A 20901-nucleotide genomic window follows, 5' to 3' on the forward strand; every position below is an offset into this window, starting at 1 on the left:
TGCAAGACCTCTAGCATGATCAAGGGAAGACTCCTTTTTCATGTCCCATATCTCCAACTTGGGAAAGTGGGAAAAAATGCAGGATAAAAACCATGATGCAACATACTCGGGAATATTTAATTTTCTTCCCCAAAGAATGACAGTTATATTCAAGTGTCTGGTGGATATGTGAGGGAGTTCCTATTTTCATCTACCTTTAATTCATTCAATGATTTTTTTTTAATTCGCAGATAAGAATAGCCTATAGCAGACCAAAACCACTTTGATAATAAATATTTAAAAGAGAACTCTTTTTGGGTCCGTAGTGGCAAGTTGAATCATGGCATTTGTAAAGGTTGTATAGGATCCTGGCCATGTTTCCACTGCAGATTTTCTGCCACAACGTTGGAGAATGGGCTACTTTTTTAAGAACTACCCTACTGGGCTTATTAGATTCTCATGGGTTTTGCTAAATGCTATGCTTTCCTTTTAAATGTTCTCTAAGTATTTCAATTAAATGGTGATTTATTTTAAAAATCAGCAATAACAAATGTGTAATAGAAGCCAAGTATTACAGAATTCTTAATCTCTAACAAATACATTCAGAGCCATTTCATATTTATTTAACATACAATTGCTGTCTAATTTAATCTAAATTAAATGGTTGCTTGAAACCTATAATTTAGAGGGTTCCTGAACCTCTTTTTATGGCAGAAAAAATAAGAAATCATCAGTATTGCCCAGAGGGCAGATACTTATCTTTTAAAATCAGGTATTTTTGTCTTGCAATAAAAAACCTAGGTCATTTGGGAAATGGAACTCCAAGGAATGTTTTTGGCAATGAGACATATGTCCTCATTTTCCTTGAAAGAGAATAATTTGTTTTTCTACCATTCGACAAACCTTTAAAATTTAGCTGATACTTATCTGGTACTTTGAAGATGAATTATCATCTGTCTAGTTTATAGGCATCTGTTTGTGAGGAGTGTATACATTGATACTCAGTAGTGGGGTTTTTGTTGTTGTTTGTTTATTTTTAAAGAAAAGACCAGATAACTTTGGGCACTATGTGTCAGGTACTATGTTAGTTCAAAATATTAATTTTTTTTAAAAAAGCAATTAGTCATGATGTAACCACAGGGACAAATAGGACAAACTGGTGGATAAACTTCTTGGCAATGGTCACTACAAGTGTTGCCGTGACTATCATAATCTGAGCTGAATTTGGGGAGTGCCCTTATGAATTAATGCTATACTGAGGTTGAAATGCAAGCTTAGTTTCAAGGGTTAGTTTGAAAAGGAATTAGGGTGTGTTTTGGGGGATGGGGTGCAGTGGTAGTATATTTCTTTTCAAACTGACCATATCAGAAAAATGAAAGTGGATATTTCTTTTTCTGAAAATCAGTTTTTATGATGTAAGTTAGAGCTTGAGTAAGAAGAATGGGTTACAGTCATTAATATTTGGTGATTATTATTCAGACACACTTGGTGCTGTGACTGTAGCACTAATACGTTAAACTAATGCTTCAGTATTGTTTGGACTTAAACAAAGCCAAGTGGTTTGGAGGACAAGTTGTGGAGACAGCCAACCAATTTCTTATTACAGCTTTGCCATTGACTGTGTCGCTTAAGCAAGTTAATTTGTTTATAACTCCCACTTGGGCAGTTATATAATGATTAAATGAGATAATGCATTTCAAACACATAGCATGGTACCTGGTGATATTAGGTCTCACTAACATTAGTATATAAATGATATAAGGGTAGTAACTGTCTTTGTTGTGCTCAAAACTATATCGTTATTGGCCAGCACAGTTCCTATCACATAGTAGCTTCTCAACAAATGTCTCTTAAATTAATGGATCAGCTACAATTGTTTTCTTGAGTCTTCCTGAAGACATGGTGTTCTCATTTCACTCTATGTAGAACTAAATTAATTAAATTCTTTGTAAGTTTTATAGAACTGTGTAAGAAATAGTCTGTGACAAGAAGGACTTGACTTTTCTCTTTGGCGTGTTATATTTCTTTGGAACTTTGGAACTTCTTGCCCAGACGCTCCTTGTCGCCAATCTTTGAAGAAGATTTTCTTCTTATACTGGACACAGTATCTTTTTAAAACATTCTTAAAGAAAGGAAAATAGATATTCTATAGTAGGTATATCATAAGAGGATAAAATTTTTCAGGGCCCTGCTTTTCTTTACTCTTCTCCAAAAATTGCTCTCCAGTATCACTATGAGCCCTGAACCAAAAAAGTTGGCTTTTGTTGTTTAAGAGCATAGACTCCAGAGTCAAAGGGTTTAAATCTTACCTCTGCTGTTTTATCTTGGACAGTGTACTTAACTTCTCCTCTCTGTTTGTTTTCTCATTTCTAAAATGAGAATAATGGTAACACCTTTTTCATGTGCTTGTGTGTGCTTGTGTGTGTGTGTGTGTGTGTGTGTGTGTGTTTGAGCATTAAATGAGTTATAAAGTGTTTAGCACAGAGCCTACCCTGCAGTAAATTTCATATATACTTTAGCTATTATCACACATTTAGCCAGGTCCATAGAGTTGGCTTCAAGTCTCTCTACTATTTATGTGTCAGTCATTTAATTGACATACTGAGAATGCCTGACACTATACTAGGCACTGGATATACACAGTCAGGCAAGACGTGATCCCTGTTTGTTGGAGTTTACAGTCTAGTAGGTTGAACTCACAAATTAAGGACTAGACAGAGAGAAATAAGTGTGAAGGGGACACATAGCAACAATTGTATATTGCTCAGGATGTTGCTTTTGCTGAATTTAATGGACAGGTAGGAGTTAGTTGAATGTGGGCAGGTCATTCCATCAACAGAAACTAAGAACTGTGGGCACTGTCTGATTGCAGTGTTCATCAAATTGTATACATAGTTATGTCTAAGTCAAGAGAAGAGTGAGTATGAGGGTGTGGCAGAAGATGGGGCTGGAGAGAGAGATCATATCTTGAGGGCTTTGAATTTAATCCTGAAAAACATGAGAAACCCATGACAGGTGGTTGGATGGCTGGTGTATTGAGACCATTGCTCTGTGCTAGTGAGCCTAGAGTTTTCTACTGGCATGCTTGCCCATCTCCAGACCCAGGGTCTTTTCCTAACTTGTACACTCTTTCAGCCATGTAAGACCGCTCAGATTTCCTTGAGCACAAGATATATTAGTTAGAAAAGGTTTGCAGTGTCCAACCTGATGTGGCCAATGATCATATCTCTTTAACAGAGACCTTGGTTCTTTAGAAGAGTTCACAGTTCTAGAAAGCTCTCTGTTTGAGAAAGGTCACCTCATCTACATAAACTCAGGCTCATCCAGGAGTGGGGTTCTCGTGTTCTTTTAAACAGAGTGATCCACAGATTTTGGCTTTCTTTCAGGGTAATAGAGAAGCCAGCAGCACTGGCTCTATTGAAGTATCACATCACAACTGAAAACTCATCACAACCTTATTTTCTTCCAACAACCCACCTCCCCCAGATCTAGCAGACAATCTGTTCAGGCATTGTCAGGGTACCTGTCTTGTTCCTCAGTATACACTTCGTTGGGGGGATGGGTACAGAATAGTGAGGACAGGTGAACCCTTTGTGCTCATGGTGGCAGGCATTGGTTACTTCATCTTATTCAAAGTGAAAAGTAAACATGCTTTTATGTGTGTGGATTTTTAAAAAAATTACTTGGGGCTCTTCACACTAATTTTAAACAGGCCATATGCTCAGTGGTTAAGGCTTCAGACTCTAAAGGCTGAGATGAGTCCTGACATCACTACATTCTAGTTGTGTGACCTTGGGAAAGTTACTCGACTTCTCTTTGTTTGCTCCTCTACAGAAAGTTGGATATTCTCTGTAGCTACTTCATGAGGTTGGTGTAAAGACTGAATGAAACATCTATGTAAAGCCCAGGACCTGGCACAGGATAAGTATTTTAGAATTGTTAATTGTTGTAGTTACCATTATTATTCCAACTTTCCTCACATTCTCAATTTACCTCATAAACAGGATTTATGATATTGATTTTTCTTAGGCCTGTAGATATTCAAGGATATGTGAAAACTTGGTAGCTTGAAACCCACCCATTTATTACCTCACATTTCTGTAGGTCACAAGTCTGGGCAGATGCAACTAGATTCTCTGCTTCAGGTTGCGTGAGGCCAATGTCAAGATATCAGCCAGGCTGGCTTCCTTTGGAGGTTCTGAGTCATTCAGGTTGCTGGCCGAAATTCAGTCCCTTGCAGTTGTAGAATTGAGGTATCCATTTCCTTGCTGGCTAGAAGCTACCAACATTCCTTCTCACATGTTCCTCTCCATTTTCAAGCTATCAATGGTACATCAAGTCCTTCTTATGCTTTAAATCTCCCTAACTTCCTCTTATAGTAACTGATGGAGAAAACTCTGCTTTTAAAGGGCCCATGTGATTAGATTATCTTCACCCTCCCACAATTGCCCCAAATCTCCCTTTTGATTTACTCAATTTAACTGAAAAATCCTTTGCCACACCACAGGAATATATAATATGCATAGGTTCCATGCACACTCCAAGAGGAGGGGATTATACAAGGGCAAGAGTCATTAGGGGTCATTCTGGGAATTCTGCCTACCATACTGTCTAATTGAAATTGAATCAAACTTGAATAGAGTACATTCTTTCCAGATTCACTCATTTTTTCAGTAAACATGTACTGAATACCTACTACATACCAACCTAGATGCTAGATTTGAAAGTATCAGTCAATTCTTGGCAATTTATCTTTTTGAAATAAATTTTAAAGAGCAGGATTGCCTGGAAATATGGATTCCTATTCACCAAACTTATTTTTCCATGCTACATTTAGCTTTCTGGAACTACAATATGTATGATCCTACGTCAGCATAACTGCGTAATTCTAGAGTTAGGTTTACTAATAGAAAAACTAAATAAGTGAAAAGAATGATACCATCTAGAATATATTGCCTGTTTATCTAACAAGAGCTTTTAAATCATGGAGAGGGTTGATGGGCTGGGGTGAGGAATAGTTATTGATACTGCCTATTTGTCAAGGGCTAAGTGGATGCAATTTACACAGGTATATTATTTCACTGAAGCTAACCAACATTACTATTCCTATGTCAGAAATGAGGAGCTGAGGCAAAGGTATACAAATGCATAACACTGTAAGTGTTTAAGAGTATGTCTTCTATTGTCTTCTGAGTTTCCTCTAAGTAGGTGTATAGCCTCCATCTATTAAGCTTTATAAAAATGTGCTTATTTTATAACAATTATCTTGCGTTATGCTAAATTTTATTCATCTGTGTACATGCCCCTTATATTTTAGTTCCTTGGAAGCAGGAACTATATCTTATTCATCCATATATTTCCCTAGCTATTATTAGAGTACGTGCTCAGTAAATACTGGTTAAATTTGAGTAGCACAAACTACAATAATGGGATCATCATTGCTTAGCATCAGTCTGTCCTGCTTTTGTTCCATCCCAATTGGCCAATTATACTTGAGCATCGATGAGAGAATACATCCCATGTGTTTGATGCATTATTGAAAACAGCAGTAAAACTAGTGATTGGCAAATCAAATTGCAGTTGGGGTTTGGCAAAAACAATTTTGCTGAGGAGTAGGAGAGAACGATCCTATGATATCCAAAAGCATTTTCTAGGAATTTTTTTTTCTCACTGTTTTTATATTTGAGTATTTTAAGGGAAATGTAATTCACATGTTTCTGGTTTGTTTACACTTAATACACCAAAGCAATGATTTGTAAAGCCATTTGGTGTTTAGGAACTCTTTCTACAGTTCGTTTTGAACTGGAAATCATGTCTAAATATATGGGAAGTGTTACTATCTATGAGTTGGCTGAATAGTGGGAAATGCACTCACTGAGAGCTTTGGGTTCTCACCCCAATTTTGTTGTTAACTGTTTGCCTTGATAGTTCACCATCCTGGGTCTTAGTTTCCTCAGCCTCAAAATGAAAGGATTGGAATATATAATCTTGAAATTTATTTCTAGATCTAAAATTCTATGATTAAAATTTTTTATTGAAAAAATATAAAAACTGAGTACCTGCTATGTGCCAGGCTCTGTTTGATGTACTGTGCTTCTCATTTTTTTTTGAGGTGGCTTTTTATGATTAGCTATTCATTTCAAATCTGTGAGGTAGAATAAATAATCCTTAGTTACATTTACAGGTGAGAAAACTGAGGTTCATATATCTGTTTGAAGTATCAGATTTGTATGTAAAACTGTGGCACACAGTAGGCATTTAGTAAGTAATTGTTTATTTGTAGATGAATCATGGATGGAAGGATGGTTGGATAGATGGGTGGAAGGATGGATGGATAATCAAAATACTAGTCAAGCTTTCTTGACATTTTATTCTTGGAAATACCTTAGGGTAAATGATTTTCAATTTCATTTTTTCAGAAATAATGGCATTGGAGGCTTTGTTTAGGATACAAATTAACTATTCATTTGTTTTCAAAAGGTGCTAAGAATATAAACTTACCTCCTGGAGTATCACTGACTAGAATGGTAAAAAGATTTTTACCATGGTTGACAGTACCTTCTTTAAAACATATGCAGTATTTAAATCCAACTGAAAGATTTAATGATAATCTCCATATTTCTTCTAAAACTGATTTCCGGTTTGAATGAACTTGGAAAGAGTCCTGGGACATCAAATAAATAAAGATCTTAACATGAAATGAATCTTCAGAATATGTTCATAAATTTACATTTTAAACATGACCAGAAAATATATATCTTTGCCTATTATTAAGGTGATACTTTAATGAAAATTTTCATTTGCATGAAATAAACCTTTTTGGCTACAGATGAAAGGATTTTATTGTAGCGACAATGGTTTTGTGAGTTAAATGATCCCAACATCATCAGGAATGAATCACAAGTGCCTACCATATGAATTACAGCACCATGAGTCTTAAAAAGGTATTTCTGTGGAAAGCATTCTTCCCATCTGCAGCAATCAGATTCGGCTTTGAAGTCCTGCTAGACAGCCTCACAATACATGAGACAGCCACATGCTACCCAAACTTCTCTCTCAACTTGAGTTTGACTGCATTTTCCTAAAGAACAACATGGTAACTTCATGATGAAGGAGTTTAGAAAGGAAAATGATCCTTTCTGGCTATAACTATAAAAAATAAGGGAATGGATGTGTAAAATTAAATTTCAAATTAAAATGGGACAAAAATGTGTGACTCCTTTGATCCCTATTATATTGAATCTGCAGTGAAGTCTTCACAAACATATCAGGCCCAAATGAAACTAACCTGTTAAAAAAATGAGTAAACTGTCATGGAGGCTTTTTAGCCTCATCAGAAAGTTACAAAAATGATATAAAGCAATAATATATTAGGTGTCAATATTTCAAAAGAGACTGTCACTACTGCTGACTTTCACTCCACTACCTCTGCGGAATGGCATTGTGGAGGGGAGGGATTGCCTCTATCATTTGTGCTTTTTTTACTTGAAGCTTTCCTCAACAGACACAGAAAATAATAGCAGAGAAACACTTGTAGTGAATGGGAGACTGACATCAGCGCTGTTAGGAGATTTATAAGTAGAAGTAAAATGACTTGTCTAATGAATCACTTTATGTCACTATTTCTTTATTAACCAAATGAATCATGACCCAGGTACCTTTCTCTGGGAGTTGGCTGCTGATTCTGGAGTCTGATCTATTACAGGATGGCAAAATAACAATGGTAACTAGATTGTAGGTTGGAGAGAAGTCCGTATTCAACCTACAGCAGAATTCTCTCAGTCTTGGCCTCCGTAGAGAGTTCCTGTACACAATTTGCAATTTCATAATAGAAACAGAATTTTGGAGATCCTCTCCCATTTCTCTGAGCTTCTATAAGAATGTTTCAGTTATCCACAACAGCATTGCTGAACACACATAGTTTCTAAAAGAGTGAAGTTTATAAAGTTTTGACTGTACTTCATTCCCATTTTGCCTTTACGTGCTTTACTATTTATGCTCTATCTCACACTCTGGTAAAAAGTAAAAGTTAGCAATAAGAAGAGCAGGCCTCTTTACATCCTAAAATAATACATAATAGTGCTAGAATCAGGTAAGTGCTAGCATGTAGTGGGCCACTACAAGAGGATATTATTTGCAATCTTATACATAAAAATGAAAACCTAATAACAACGTAAATATCTAAAGACAGAGAATTTGTTGGTATATTAATACTTTTAAAATGATATTATAGAGGACATAAAAAACGTTTTCCACTATATTGATATTTGTAAATGTAAATTAAAAAAATTACAGTATGATCCTGTTTTATTTTAAAAATACACAAAAACAGCAAGCGTGAAATACCACAAAATTGGCATTGGCTATTTCTGGTTGGTACGACTATGGATTTATTATTACATATATTATAATTATTTTATTACTATTTATTATTAAATAATGGACAATATACTTATATAATATATAACAACATATATATATCATATTTATTATATATTATATTACACTATGTTATTTATTATTTTCTATTATTTTCCAAATTTCCTACAATGAATATGTGTTAATTTTGGTTTTTAAAATAGTTGTTTTTAAATAGAAATTAAAATAAAGCTAGTTAGGGTTGTTTACTTTCACTCTGGGAACTATTTGGGAAACATTAGAGAAAATTATTTGAGACATTCCATTTTGAAGGATGAATCCTTTTGTGCTCTTTGGCTTAGTTTTTAAATACATATCGGAAGTTTAAGCTTTGAGCCTTCTTAGGACAACTTTTCATTTCAAACAACTTTTCTGAGCTAGCAAAAATGCTGGCGCACTATGACTTCTTAGGCAGAAAGAAACTCCCCATAGAATATCAGGAAATGCAATTGAAACTGATAATTTGAACCACTATCAAATTTGCAGCTTATTTAATACTCTTTTTAGAAGCAATAAAATTAAATTTGCTTCTAGGAAATCAATGGAACTGAACAGATTTCTGACTGAAAATGCCCTCCTACTTCTCTTCTTGAGTAGTGTCTCATTTTTGGTAGTTACCAGTTCAGCTGTGCTTGGTCATCAAAAGAAATGATTTGTTACAATATAGCTTCCTTCTCATGCTTTTAATTTAATGCTGATTTAATTAATTTAATTTAATGCTTTTTAAAACAACTAGACTACATATAGGATTCTTTAGTGTAGTAGTAGTAGTAGCGGTAGTACTTTGTTAATGCCTCATTCTAGAAGAAATCCTTAAAAGATTTTAAGATGTCAAATCTCAGTTTGAAAAAAGTATTTCTTAGAGAATTCTGTCATAGTCAATGCAGGTAGTAGAGATGACTGCCAAGGCTAATTTTCAGTGAATATGTACCAATTTCGGTCACAAATCTAAGCCTGCCCATCTTGCTTCCCTAGGCATCCAGGCTCCTGCCTAAGCTTTGCCTCCCTGCCCCCCAAAAATTCAGAAACTAAAGTTGTATATGGACCCTCAGAACCCAGTTCCATCCTCATATCTGGTGATTGCTTGAACCCAAGATACGGCATGCTTACAGACATGTTTTCTCTTCTCACTTTTGATCCTTCTTTCCCATCAGCCCTCACACTCAGGACACTCTAACTCCCTTGAGGAAAACATTGCTAGCTGTGGTCTCTGCTATAATTTTTCAGCTGTGGAGGTTAGGTTTGTCATGACAAGTAGGAGGAGCTTTTGTGCATTTTGTGAAGCTAGGAGTAAAAACTATTAAATGAAACTTGCAATTATGCCTATTAAAAATGTTACATAACCTCTAATCAAATAAACACACTCACATACACAGTCCACTGAAAGTTTTATCTCACATATCCTGAAAAATAATACCATGACATTGGTAGCCATGCTTGGCTTTTCTAATCTCTTGTATGTACAAGAGAATATGTACAGCAGTAATGGACACAGTAGTAACTCAGGTTAATAGAACTCAAAAATTATTCTTGAATTTCTTACTTCGATTGGAAGAGAGGGCACAGACCTTGTAGAAATTTCTTTGCTTTACTTCACTTTATAATGTTTTGTGCACACATAACTCAGAGTTCAGCTGCCTCAATCTGTGGCTCCAGAAATCACATGGGTAACATGTGAATGGAAATAAACCCTGTAGGTAAAAGAAAGAGGAATTTGGATAGAGATCAAAGATTAGCTTCATTCCGTTCTTTCCTTCCACTTTTTACTATTCCATCTAAATTTGGCATTTTATGGAACTTTCATTCCCAGAGGAAAGAGTGAATTTAAATCAGATTTGGTACTTTCTCTTTCTCTCTCCCTTTTTTTTTTAATCCGTGTGATTTGATATGCTCAGTAGTGACTTTAGATAATTGAATTCTCAATTGCTAGGAACCTTCAGTATGAAAGATGTGGTATATTGGTTTGATTTATTATATCTTTTTAAGTTATCACTGTAGCCCTGGTTTAGGTTACAGGAAAAGCTGGCCAGAATATTTAACAATATGAATAGCAGAAATATTTGCCTATGAGTATTATGAGTATTTCTTGTTTTTTTATTTTCAAGAGTGGAACTAATTACTATGTGCTATTAACTTTGACTGAAGCCAAGAAGATTTCTAAGAATTAGGGATCAGAACTCTGCATTACATATTTTCTGAAAGCTTACCATTTTTTTTTTTATAGTAGTCAGGTAAGAAGGTGGAGTTTAGTGTGGTCAGCTTCATTTCTAAGTGGCCTGTGGAAAAGATTCTTATTGGTATGTATCATCATGACATCCATAGGAAGTGAGAAATATTGCAATGCTTGAAAATAGTGTTCACCTAACTTTAAAATCATTTTTAGAATAATGTTTTGACAAATATAAGATAATTATAAAGTAACTGCTTGGATTTCCATCAAAATAGTAGCTAAGTAAACATTGAAGTGCTTAAACGTAGTGAGGAAATGAACTCGTCTTGTTCATGGTTAGCCTCAAGGGTTAGACCAGAACTGAAATTCTGGACAGTTATGGTGTATTAGGTGGATATCTCAATTCATTCCAAGGATTAAGATCTTATTATTTCATTGTTCCAATATGGAAGCAACTTAGTTTGGTTTTGGGATCTCATTGTTTAACAATTTTATAGACTTTCATTTAGTTCTACCAACTCTATTGTGAGAATTTCCTTTCTTTTCAAACAAAAGACCACAATACTTAAGAGAGGAACAGAGGTCAGTCTTGAAAGCAGCCAGATGGGCTTGCAGAGCATGAACTTCCATATTCAAGATTATTCTTTCAAGTTTTCATGGATATAGAAATATTCTAAATATTATAAGTATTATGTAAATGAGGGAAAATGAAATAATGTTGTTTGTCTTTTCAAATAGAATAATACAAGAAGCTAAAAATTTGAATTAATACGAACATTGAAAAAATGAGTGACAAAACTATAGAGACAAAAAATGTCATTGGTTTGCAGGTGTTGGGGTGGAGATAGGGATGAATAGGTGGAGCACAGGGGATTTTTAGGGCAGTGAAACTACTCTGTTACTATAATGGTGGACACATGACATTGTGCATTTGTCAAAACCCATAGAACCATACAGCACAAAGAGTGAATCCTAACCATAGACTTTTGTTAACAATAATGTGTCAATATTGGCTCATCATTTGTAACAAATGTACCACACTAATGCAAGATGTTAATAATAGAGGAAAGGACAGCAAGGGGGGAGGGTGGTATATGGGAACTTTCTGTACTTTCTGCCCAATTTTTCTGTAAACCCAAAACTGCTCTAAAAAAATAGTCTATTAATTATTAAAAAATGTATTTGATTTAAAAATTAAGTGTTTATTCCCTACACTCCTTAAAGCATATTTTAAAATCAAATGCCATGTACCATATATGTGGTTTTATTTATTTTCATTTATCATTTTTTTTTTGCAATTGTCTCTGAAATTGCGTGGGTTGGATGCCATGTTAAATTTTTAAAAATATTGAATGAGAAATGTTTACATTTGGCAACATGAGAGCCTATATATCCTGAAACACTCCTACGTGAAAATATCAAAACTACTCTTTTAAATTTATGGATGACTTCCAAAAAGATTAGGGAAGGTGAGCAAACACTGTAGCTATTGGCTACCCTGGGCTATCCCAAAGTCTCCAACTGGCTAGAGCTTGAACATTAATAGACTACTGCAAACTGGAAAAGAGAGTCAAAGCCTTGCGCTTATGCAGGGAAGGGTTTTGATTGAAGACCGGAATAAAGATAGGACTGACAAAATCTCCTCTAAGGAAAAGGATGAATAGGAGGAAACGAAATACTGCTATTCAGTGTTTCAAAACACTGAATTCAAAACAACAAATCTGTCTTAGCTATGGCTATCAATAAAGGGAATTTCAAAAAAAAAAAACAAGAAAAGGAAAGGAAAAAAAACCTGGATTTCTCTTCCATGAGAATTTGTAATCAAGTTTTAGGGTCCACTTTTACAATATCTGTGCATTAAAAAGAAAGCCCTCTTATCTTAGAATTTAAAATTTATCCTAGTTGGTGGGATGTCTCAGACATCCAGCAGAAGCAAACAAAATCACACTCAACCCAGGTTTCAAAGATAAATATCACATTCAACTCAGGCTTCAAAGATTTTTCACATATAATGTTCCAATGAATATGATTCAAAAAAAATTTCAAAACACAGAGGAGAATTAAGACACCATGAGGATGAATCAGCAGAAACAACAAATAGTAAAACTAAGCCATAAAAACTTCAAATAGCAGGCACAGAATATAAAATAATTATGCCTAAAAAAAATAGAAGAAATGAAAAATGAGCAGAGTAAGAAACTATAAAAATGACTAGGAAGTTATGAAATATAACCAAATGGAACATCTAGAATTGAACAATATAATCACCGAAATGAAAACAGTAATAAATGTGTTAAACAGCAGATTAGTCACATTTGGAGAGAGAAAGTCCAGAAGATAGATCTGAAAAAAGTGCACATAATGCAGGACAGAGAAAGACATAGAAAATGTGAAAGAAGCTGAAGAGATATTGAGGACATAATGACAATGACTATGTACATCTAATTGGAGTTCCAAAATAAGATAATAAACAACTTTATTTCAACAAATTTGAATGCTTAAATAAAAGAAACAAATTCCTAGAAAAATCTAACTTAGGAAGATATAGAAAGCATGAGTAGTCCTATAATCCATAAAGAAATTCTACCAATAGTTAAAAAATCTTCCTCAGAGAAAACACTAGACTCAAATGGTTTTACAGAAGATTTCTAACCAACATTCTAGGGTCAGATAATGGAAAAAGAGAGTCCTGATCATATCAAAATTCCACATGGTCAATACAAGAATGGAAAATTATATGTTAACCCCATTCATGAACATAGGTGAGCACTGGCAAAACAAATCCAGCTATGTGTAAAAAAGACAATACTTCACAACCAAACTTATTTTACTCCATAAATTCAAAAGTGGCTTAATATTAGAAGTATTAGTGTACTCACAACATTATGAAACTGTAGGAGAAAAGCCATCTCATTTGGTGTAGAGAGATAATTAAATTGAACATCTACTTAAAATAAAAACTCTAATTCAAAGTATAAATAGAAAGGTCCGTCCTTAAACTGAATAAAATCACAATGAGATGCCATTACTCACCCACCCACTTGGCAATCATACCAAATGTTGGCAAAGATGTAACTAAACTGGAGTTCAGAGTGGGGATTGGTTACAGCCCTTTAAAAATAATCTGGTATTATTTAGCAGATATTAAGCCACAATGATTTCACTCCACTCTTGCACACGTGCACCAGAAGACTGGTATAAGAATGTTCATAGAGGCATTGCATGTATTAACAAAACACTGGGATTTTCTAATAACAAAAAAAGACCCCAAATAGCTGTCAACAGGTGAATCGGTAAATAAATTCTTCTAGACTTATAAAAGGTCCTACTAGACAGCAAAGAACTATAACGACATGCATCAACAGAGATGAGCTAACAAAATGCTGTGTGAAAAGAGCAAGTTGAGAAAGTATAAAACCATTTCTATGAAGTTCAAAAACAAGAAAATTAAACAAAGGAAAGCAAAGGAATTATAAACACAAACCCAGGATTCTGATTTCCCACAGAGAGGAGGAGGAATGTTGTTAGAGAGAAGCACACAGGAGGCTTCAAAAGTATTGCTAACATTATTTTCCTTAAGTTGGAAGGTGAATGAACAGGTGTTTGTCATATCATTATATTTTATAACATATATAGATGTTAGTTTTTTGCCCTTAACTATTTCGTAATAAAAAGAATGTCTATAAAAATCTGTAAGTAATTTGAGGTGATTTATAAAAAACTTCCTTCTATAATAAAGTAAAGACGGATGATGGAGACAGGAAACAAATCTCAAGCAAATGAGATTGTTTACCTTATTAACACTGGCCGAATACTGTTCACGTTTTTCATCCAGGTACATGTAGAATGTGTTGTAAAAGGCAGTACTGTGCACTGGTGAAGAGCCAGACTGACTGGTGCAAATCTTGGTTGTGATACTTCTGAGGATCTTGGGTTTTGGTTCCTTCATTTGTAAAATAGAGATAATAATAGGACCTAATTTATCAAGTTATTTTGAGTATTAAATGAGTTAGCACACAGAAAATGCTGAGAAAGGACATACACAGAATAAATGCTCAATCAATATTGGATTCTAGTGGTCATTCGCTTTTGACTTAATTCTTTGAAATGTTCTGTTTGTATTATGGTAGGCTTTGGTCATTTGACGAAGCAATTGATGACATTGGCTGATGGACATGTGGTGTTGGCTCTAGAAGGAGGACATGATCTCACTGCCATCTGCGATGCATCGGAAGCCTGTGTAAATGCTCTTCTAGGAAATGAGGTAAAACACTAAAAGTACAAAAGAGCAGGGGTAAAGAACCAGGAATGTATGCATGCATACTTTTTAGGTTGTTTTTTTTTTTAAATCCCATGTACTCAGAAAGCACAATGTTGCTCTTACAATTTTAAGGAAGAAGGCAAGCCTTAGATAAGAGAAGTTTACATGTTCTCATATTATATGCTATAACTTTTGCTCAGTTATAGAGTCCACATAGCACTCTCCTCAATCAGATTATTGGCAGAGCTCAATAAATAATAAAGATAACCCTTGGGAGGAGAAATGCTTTGTATACTGACCCAACTAATAAGCGTTGAAACAATGAAAAAGAAATAACTCAAAGAAAATTTCTCCTGAGATTTTCTATAGGATTATGTTAATTCGGGGGAAAGAAAAACTTAAAAAAAATTTCTTTTCAAGCAACTAGAGGGACGTGCAGTAGACATACATATCTACTGGGGCTTTGGGGGAAAAATAAATAAATAAAAAATTAAAAAAAATTTCTTTTAAGCTTTGTTGCACTATAATTGACAAATAAAATTGTAATTTTTTAAAGTATACAATGTGATGATTTGATGTACATATACATTGTGAAATGATCCCTCCGTCTATTTAATTTAACACAGTCATAAGCTCCCATAGTTACTTTTGGTTTTTTGGTGAGAACACTTAAGTTCTACTCTCAGCAAATTTCAATTATACAATACAGTATTATCAACTGTAGCCACCATGTTATACATTAGATCCTCAAACCTTATTCCTCCTACAACTGAAAGTTTAAAACCTTTTACCAACTTCTCCCTATTCCCCTCAGCCCCAAACTCCTAGCAATCACCATTCTACTGTCTGTTTCTATGAGTTCAACTACTTTTTCTTTGGTTCCACACAAGTGATACCATACAGTATTTTTCCTTTGTCTGGCTTATTTCACTTAGCATAATGTCCTCAGGTTCATCCAGGTTGTCTCAAATGACAAGATTTCCTTCTATTTCTAAGTCTGAATAATATTCCATTGTGTGTGTGTGTGTGTATGTATATATAACATTTTCTTTATCCATTTATCTATCAATGGGCACTTAGGTTGCTCCGTACCTTGACTATTGTGAATAGTGCTGCCATAAGGTGCTAGCACAGATATGTCTTTGAGATAGTGATTTCATTTTCTTTGGATATACACCCAGAAGTGAAATTGCTGGATCATATGGTAGTTCTATTTTTAATTTCTTGAGAAACTGCCTATTGTTTTCCATAGTGGCAGTACTAGTTTACCTTCCTACCAACAGTGCACAAGGGTTCCCTTTTCTCCACATCCTCACCAGCATTTATCTCTTCTCCTTTTGATAATAAACATCCTAACAATATGTGAGGTGACATCACATTGTGGTTTTGATTTGCATTTTCCTGATGATTACTGATGTTGAACACCTACCATTTATTGAAGGGACTATTCTTTTCCCATTGTATATTCCTGGTTCCTTTGTTGAAGATTAATTCACCATATACGCATGGGTTTATTTCCGGGCTCTGTCTTCTGTTCTGTTATTCTATGTGCCTGTTTTTAATGCCAATACATACTGTGTTGATTACTTGTAGTATAGTTCGAAATCAGGAAGTGTGATGACTCTAACATTATTCTTCTTTCTCAAGATTGCTTTGGCCATTAAGGGTCTTTTGTGGTTTCGGATGAATTTTAGGATTGTTTTTTCTATTTTTGTGAAAATGCCTTTTGATAAGGATTGCATGGAATCTATAGATTAGTTTGGGTAGTATGGACATTTTAGTAATATTATCTTCTGATCCGTGAACATGGGATATCTTTCCATTTATTTGTGTCTTTTTCAATTTCTTTCATCAATGTCTTGTAGTTTTTGGTGTATAGATCTTTCACTTCCTTGGGTAAATTTATTCCTAAGTATTTTATTGTTTTTGATGCCATTGTAAATGGGATTTTTTAAAAATTTATTTTTCAGATAGTTCATTGTTAGCATACAGAAATGTAACTGATTTTTCTATGTTGATTTTTTATCCTGCAATTTTACTGAATTTGTTTATTAGTTCTAACAGTTTTTTCGTGGAGTCTTTAGGGTTCTCTATACATATCATGTCATCTACAAAATGTGACAATTTTACTTCTTCCTTTCTGATTTGGATGACTTCTTTTCCTCTTTCTTGCCTAATTTCTCTAGATAGTGCTTATAATACCATGTTGAATAAAAGTGGCAAGAGTGGGCATCCTTGACTTCTTCCTGATGTTAAAGGGAAAGATTTCAGTTTTTCACCATTGAGTATGATGTTAGCTGTGGGCTTATCGTATATGGCATTTATTATGTTTTGGTATGTTCCTTCTATACCGAATTTGTTGACAGTTTTTATCAGAATGTTGAATTTTGTCAAATGCTTTGACTGCCTCTATTAAGAAAATCATATGATTTTTATCTTACGTTTTGTTAATGTGGTATATCACATTGATTGATTTGTTCATGTTGAACCATCCTTGCATCCCTGGAATAAATCCCACTTGGTCATGGTATATGATCCTTTTAATGCACTGTTGAATTCAGTTTGCTAATATTTTATTGAGGATTTTTGCATCTCTATTCATTAAGGATATTGGCCTGTAATTTCTTTTCTTGTAGTGTTCTTTACTGGCTTTAGTATCAGGAAAATGCTGGCCCCCTAAAATGAATTTGGACATCCTCCTCTTCAATTTTTTGGATGTGTTTGAGAAGGATTGGTATTAGTTCTTCTTCAATATTTGGTAGAATTCACCAGTGAAGCCATCTAATTCTGGACTTTTCTTTGTTGGGAGGTTTTTGATTATTGATTCAATCTCCTTACTATTAATTGGTCTGTTCAGATTTTCTATTTATTCATGATTCAGTCTTGGTAAGTTTCATGTTTCTAAGAATTTATCCATTTCTTCTAGGTTACCAAATTTGTTGGTGTATAATTGCTCATAGTATTACTTGTGACCCTTTGTATCTCTATGATATCAGTTGTCATGTCTCCTTTTTCATTTCTGATTTTATTAATTGAGGCTTCTCTCTTTTTTTCTTAGTCTAGTTAAAGGTTTATCAGTTTTGTTTATCTTCTCATAAAAGCAGCTCTTAGTTTCATTGATTTTTTCTTTTGTCTTTTTAGTCTCTATTTCATTTATTTCCACTTTGATCTTTATTATTTCCTTCCTTCTACTAACTTGGGTTTAGTTTATTCTTCTTTTTCTAGTTCTTTGAGGTGCAAAGTTAGGTTGTTTATTTGAGATCTTTCTTTTTTCTTAATGTAAGCATTTATCACTATAAACTTTCCTCTTAGAACTGCTTTTGCTGCATCCCATAAGTTTTGGTAAGTTGTGTTTCTGTTTTCATTTGTCTCAAGATATTTTTTAATTTCTCTTTTGATTTCTTCTTTGACCTATTGGTTGTTCAGGAGCATGTTGTTAAATTACCACATATTTGTGAAGTTTTCAGTTTTTTTCTTGTAATTGATTTCTAGTTTAATGCCATCGTGCTCAGAAAAGATACTTGAGATGATTTCAATATTTTAAAATTTGCTAAGGATCACTTTGTGGCTTAATATATGACCTTCCTCAAGAATGTTCCATTTGTGCTTAAGAATAATGAATATTCTGTTTCTGTTGGATGGAATGTTTCATATATGTCTGTTACGTCCATATAGTCTAATGTGTAGTTTAAGTCCAATGTTTCCTTATTGATTTTCTGTATGGATGATCTATCCATTGTTGAAAGTGCAGTATTAAAGTCCCCTAATATTATTGTATTTTTGTCTGTTTCTTCCTTCAGATCTATCAGTATTTGTTTTATAAATTTAGGTGTTCCTATATTGGGTGAATAAATATTTACAATTGTTATATCCTCTTGATGAATTGGCCCCTTTATCATTATATAATGACCTTCTTTGTCTTTTATTACAGTTTTTAGCTTAGAGTCTATTTTTTCTGATACAGGTATACCTACTCTTGTTTTCTTCTGGTTTACATTGGCATGAAATATCTTTTCCATCTCTTCACTTTCGGTCTGTGTGTCCTTAAACCTGAAGTGATTATCTTGTAGACAGCATATAGCTAGGTCTTATTGGTTTTATCCATTCAGTCACTCTCTGTCTTATGATTGGAAAATTTAGTCCAATAAATTTAAAGTAGTTATTGATGTATATGGGCTTACTATTGCTGTCTTGTTGTTTTCTGGCTGTTTTGTAGTTCCCTTCTTTCCCTCTTGCTGTCTTCCTCTGTGAATTGATGATTTTCCATAGTGATATGTTTTGATTCTCTTCTATTTATCTTTTGCATATCTACCACAGGTTATTGCTTTGTGGTTATCATGAGGCTTGCATAGAACATCTTATAATTATGATGGTATATTTTAAGCCAATAACATCTTAACTTCTAATGCATACAAAAACTCTACAATTTTGTACTTCCCTCCCACAATATATGTTTTTGATGTCACAATTTACATCTTTTTATATTGTATATCCATTAACAAGTTATTGTAGTTATTTTTAATACTTTTGTCTTTTAATCTTTACACTAGAGTTATAAGTGATTTTCCCACCACCATTACAATATGAGAGTATTCTGAATTTAACTATATATTTACCTTTACCAGTGAGTTTTATACTTTCATGTTTTCATGTTACTAGTTAGCATCCTTTTGTTTCAGCTTGAAGGACTCCCTTTAATATTTCTTGTAAGGCCAATCTAGTGGTGATGAATCCTTCAGCTTTTGTTTGTCTGTAAAACTGTCTCTCTCCTTTAATTCTTAAGGACAACTTTGCTGTCCTTGTAGATTATTCTTGGTTGACAGTTTTCTTATTGCACTTTGAATATATCACCCCACTCCCTTTTAGTCTGCCATGTTTCTGCTGAAAAACATGCTAATAATCTTAATGAGGTTCCCCTATATATAACAAGTTGCTTTTCTCTTGCTGCTTTTAAGATTTTTTTTTGTCATTAACTTTTGACAATTTAGTTGTAATGTACCTTGGTGTAGGTCTCTTTAGGTCCATCTTAATTGGTACTCTTTGGACTTCCTGGATCTGGATGTTTGTTTCTTTCCCCAGGTTAGGATGGTTTTTAGCCACTGTTTCTTCAAATAAGCCTTCTGGCCCTTTCTTTCTCTCTTCTCCTTCTGGGACCCGTATAATGTGAATGTTGTTCCATCTGATGGTGTCCCATAAGTCTTTTAAGCTATCTTCACTGTTTTTCATTCTTTTTTCTTTTTGCTACTCTGAGTGGATGAGTTTCACTGCCCTGTCTTCAAATTCATTGATCCTTTCTTCTATTTGATCTAGTCTGATGCTGAACTCCTCTATTGAATTTTTCATTTCGGTTACTGTATTTTTCAGTTCTATGATTTCTGTTTGGTACTTTTAAATATCTTCTATCTCTTTGTTGAGATTCTCACTTTGTTCATGCATTGCTTTCCTGACCTCAGTGACTATCTTCATTACTGTTATTTTAAATATACTCTATGGGGTAAATCACTTATCTCCATTTTATTAAGATCAGTTTCTGGAGATTTATATTCTTTTTTTTTTTTTGTAATATATTCCCCAGTTTCTTCACTTTCCTTGACTGTCTATGTTGGTTTCTGCACATTAGATAAAACAGCCACCTCTACCAATCTTGACAGACGGGTCTCATGTAGGAGATGAACTTCATCAGTCAGCCCAGCCCAAGCTCCTAGTTACCTCTCAAAACTTTATGAATATCTAAGCCACAGTCTTTGCTGTTAGTGATTCCCAGTAGTTGAGGGTGTACCAAGACCTGTCAGTGTCCCTAAGGTGAGGATCACAGTCAGCACCTAGATGTAGGCTGATTAGAAGCTGGACCCTCAGCTCCAGTGTGGGAAAGTATGCAGTCAAACTCTTTCCAGGGAGAAACTGTGGGATGGTCATTTTTGTGTGTTCTGTCTGCACTGAGCCTGGATATATAGCCATGGGGGGTGGGCCTGTGCCTGTTTAAAAACTATTTCTTTGTTTGCTGTAGTCCTGTGGGACTCATGGATGCATGCTTTATTCACTATCAGAGCAAGGAGATTTGGAGGCCGATCCT

General features: G+C 34.4%; 1 protein-coding gene across 1 annotated transcript in view; it reads left to right on the top strand.

Annotated features, from left to right (window-relative positions):
• The window catches only part of HDAC9 (histone deacetylase 9), an 809523-nt gene that overhangs the window by 727026 nt on the left and 61596 nt on the right, over positions 1-20901 (top strand). The window contains exon 23 of the mRNA XM_058526733.1: positions 14698-14831. Coding sequence (XP_058382716.1) covers positions 14698-14831 — 134 coding nt within the window. The remainder of the gene's footprint in view (positions 1-14697; positions 14832-20901) is intronic.

The sequence above is a fragment of the Diceros bicornis genome, chromosome 3 (genome assembly GCF_020826845.1).
Source record: "Diceros bicornis minor isolate mBicDic1 chromosome 3, mDicBic1.mat.cur, whole genome shotgun sequence".
NCBI classification, from domain to species: domain Eukaryota; kingdom Metazoa; phylum Chordata; class Mammalia; order Perissodactyla; family Rhinocerotidae; genus Diceros; species Diceros bicornis.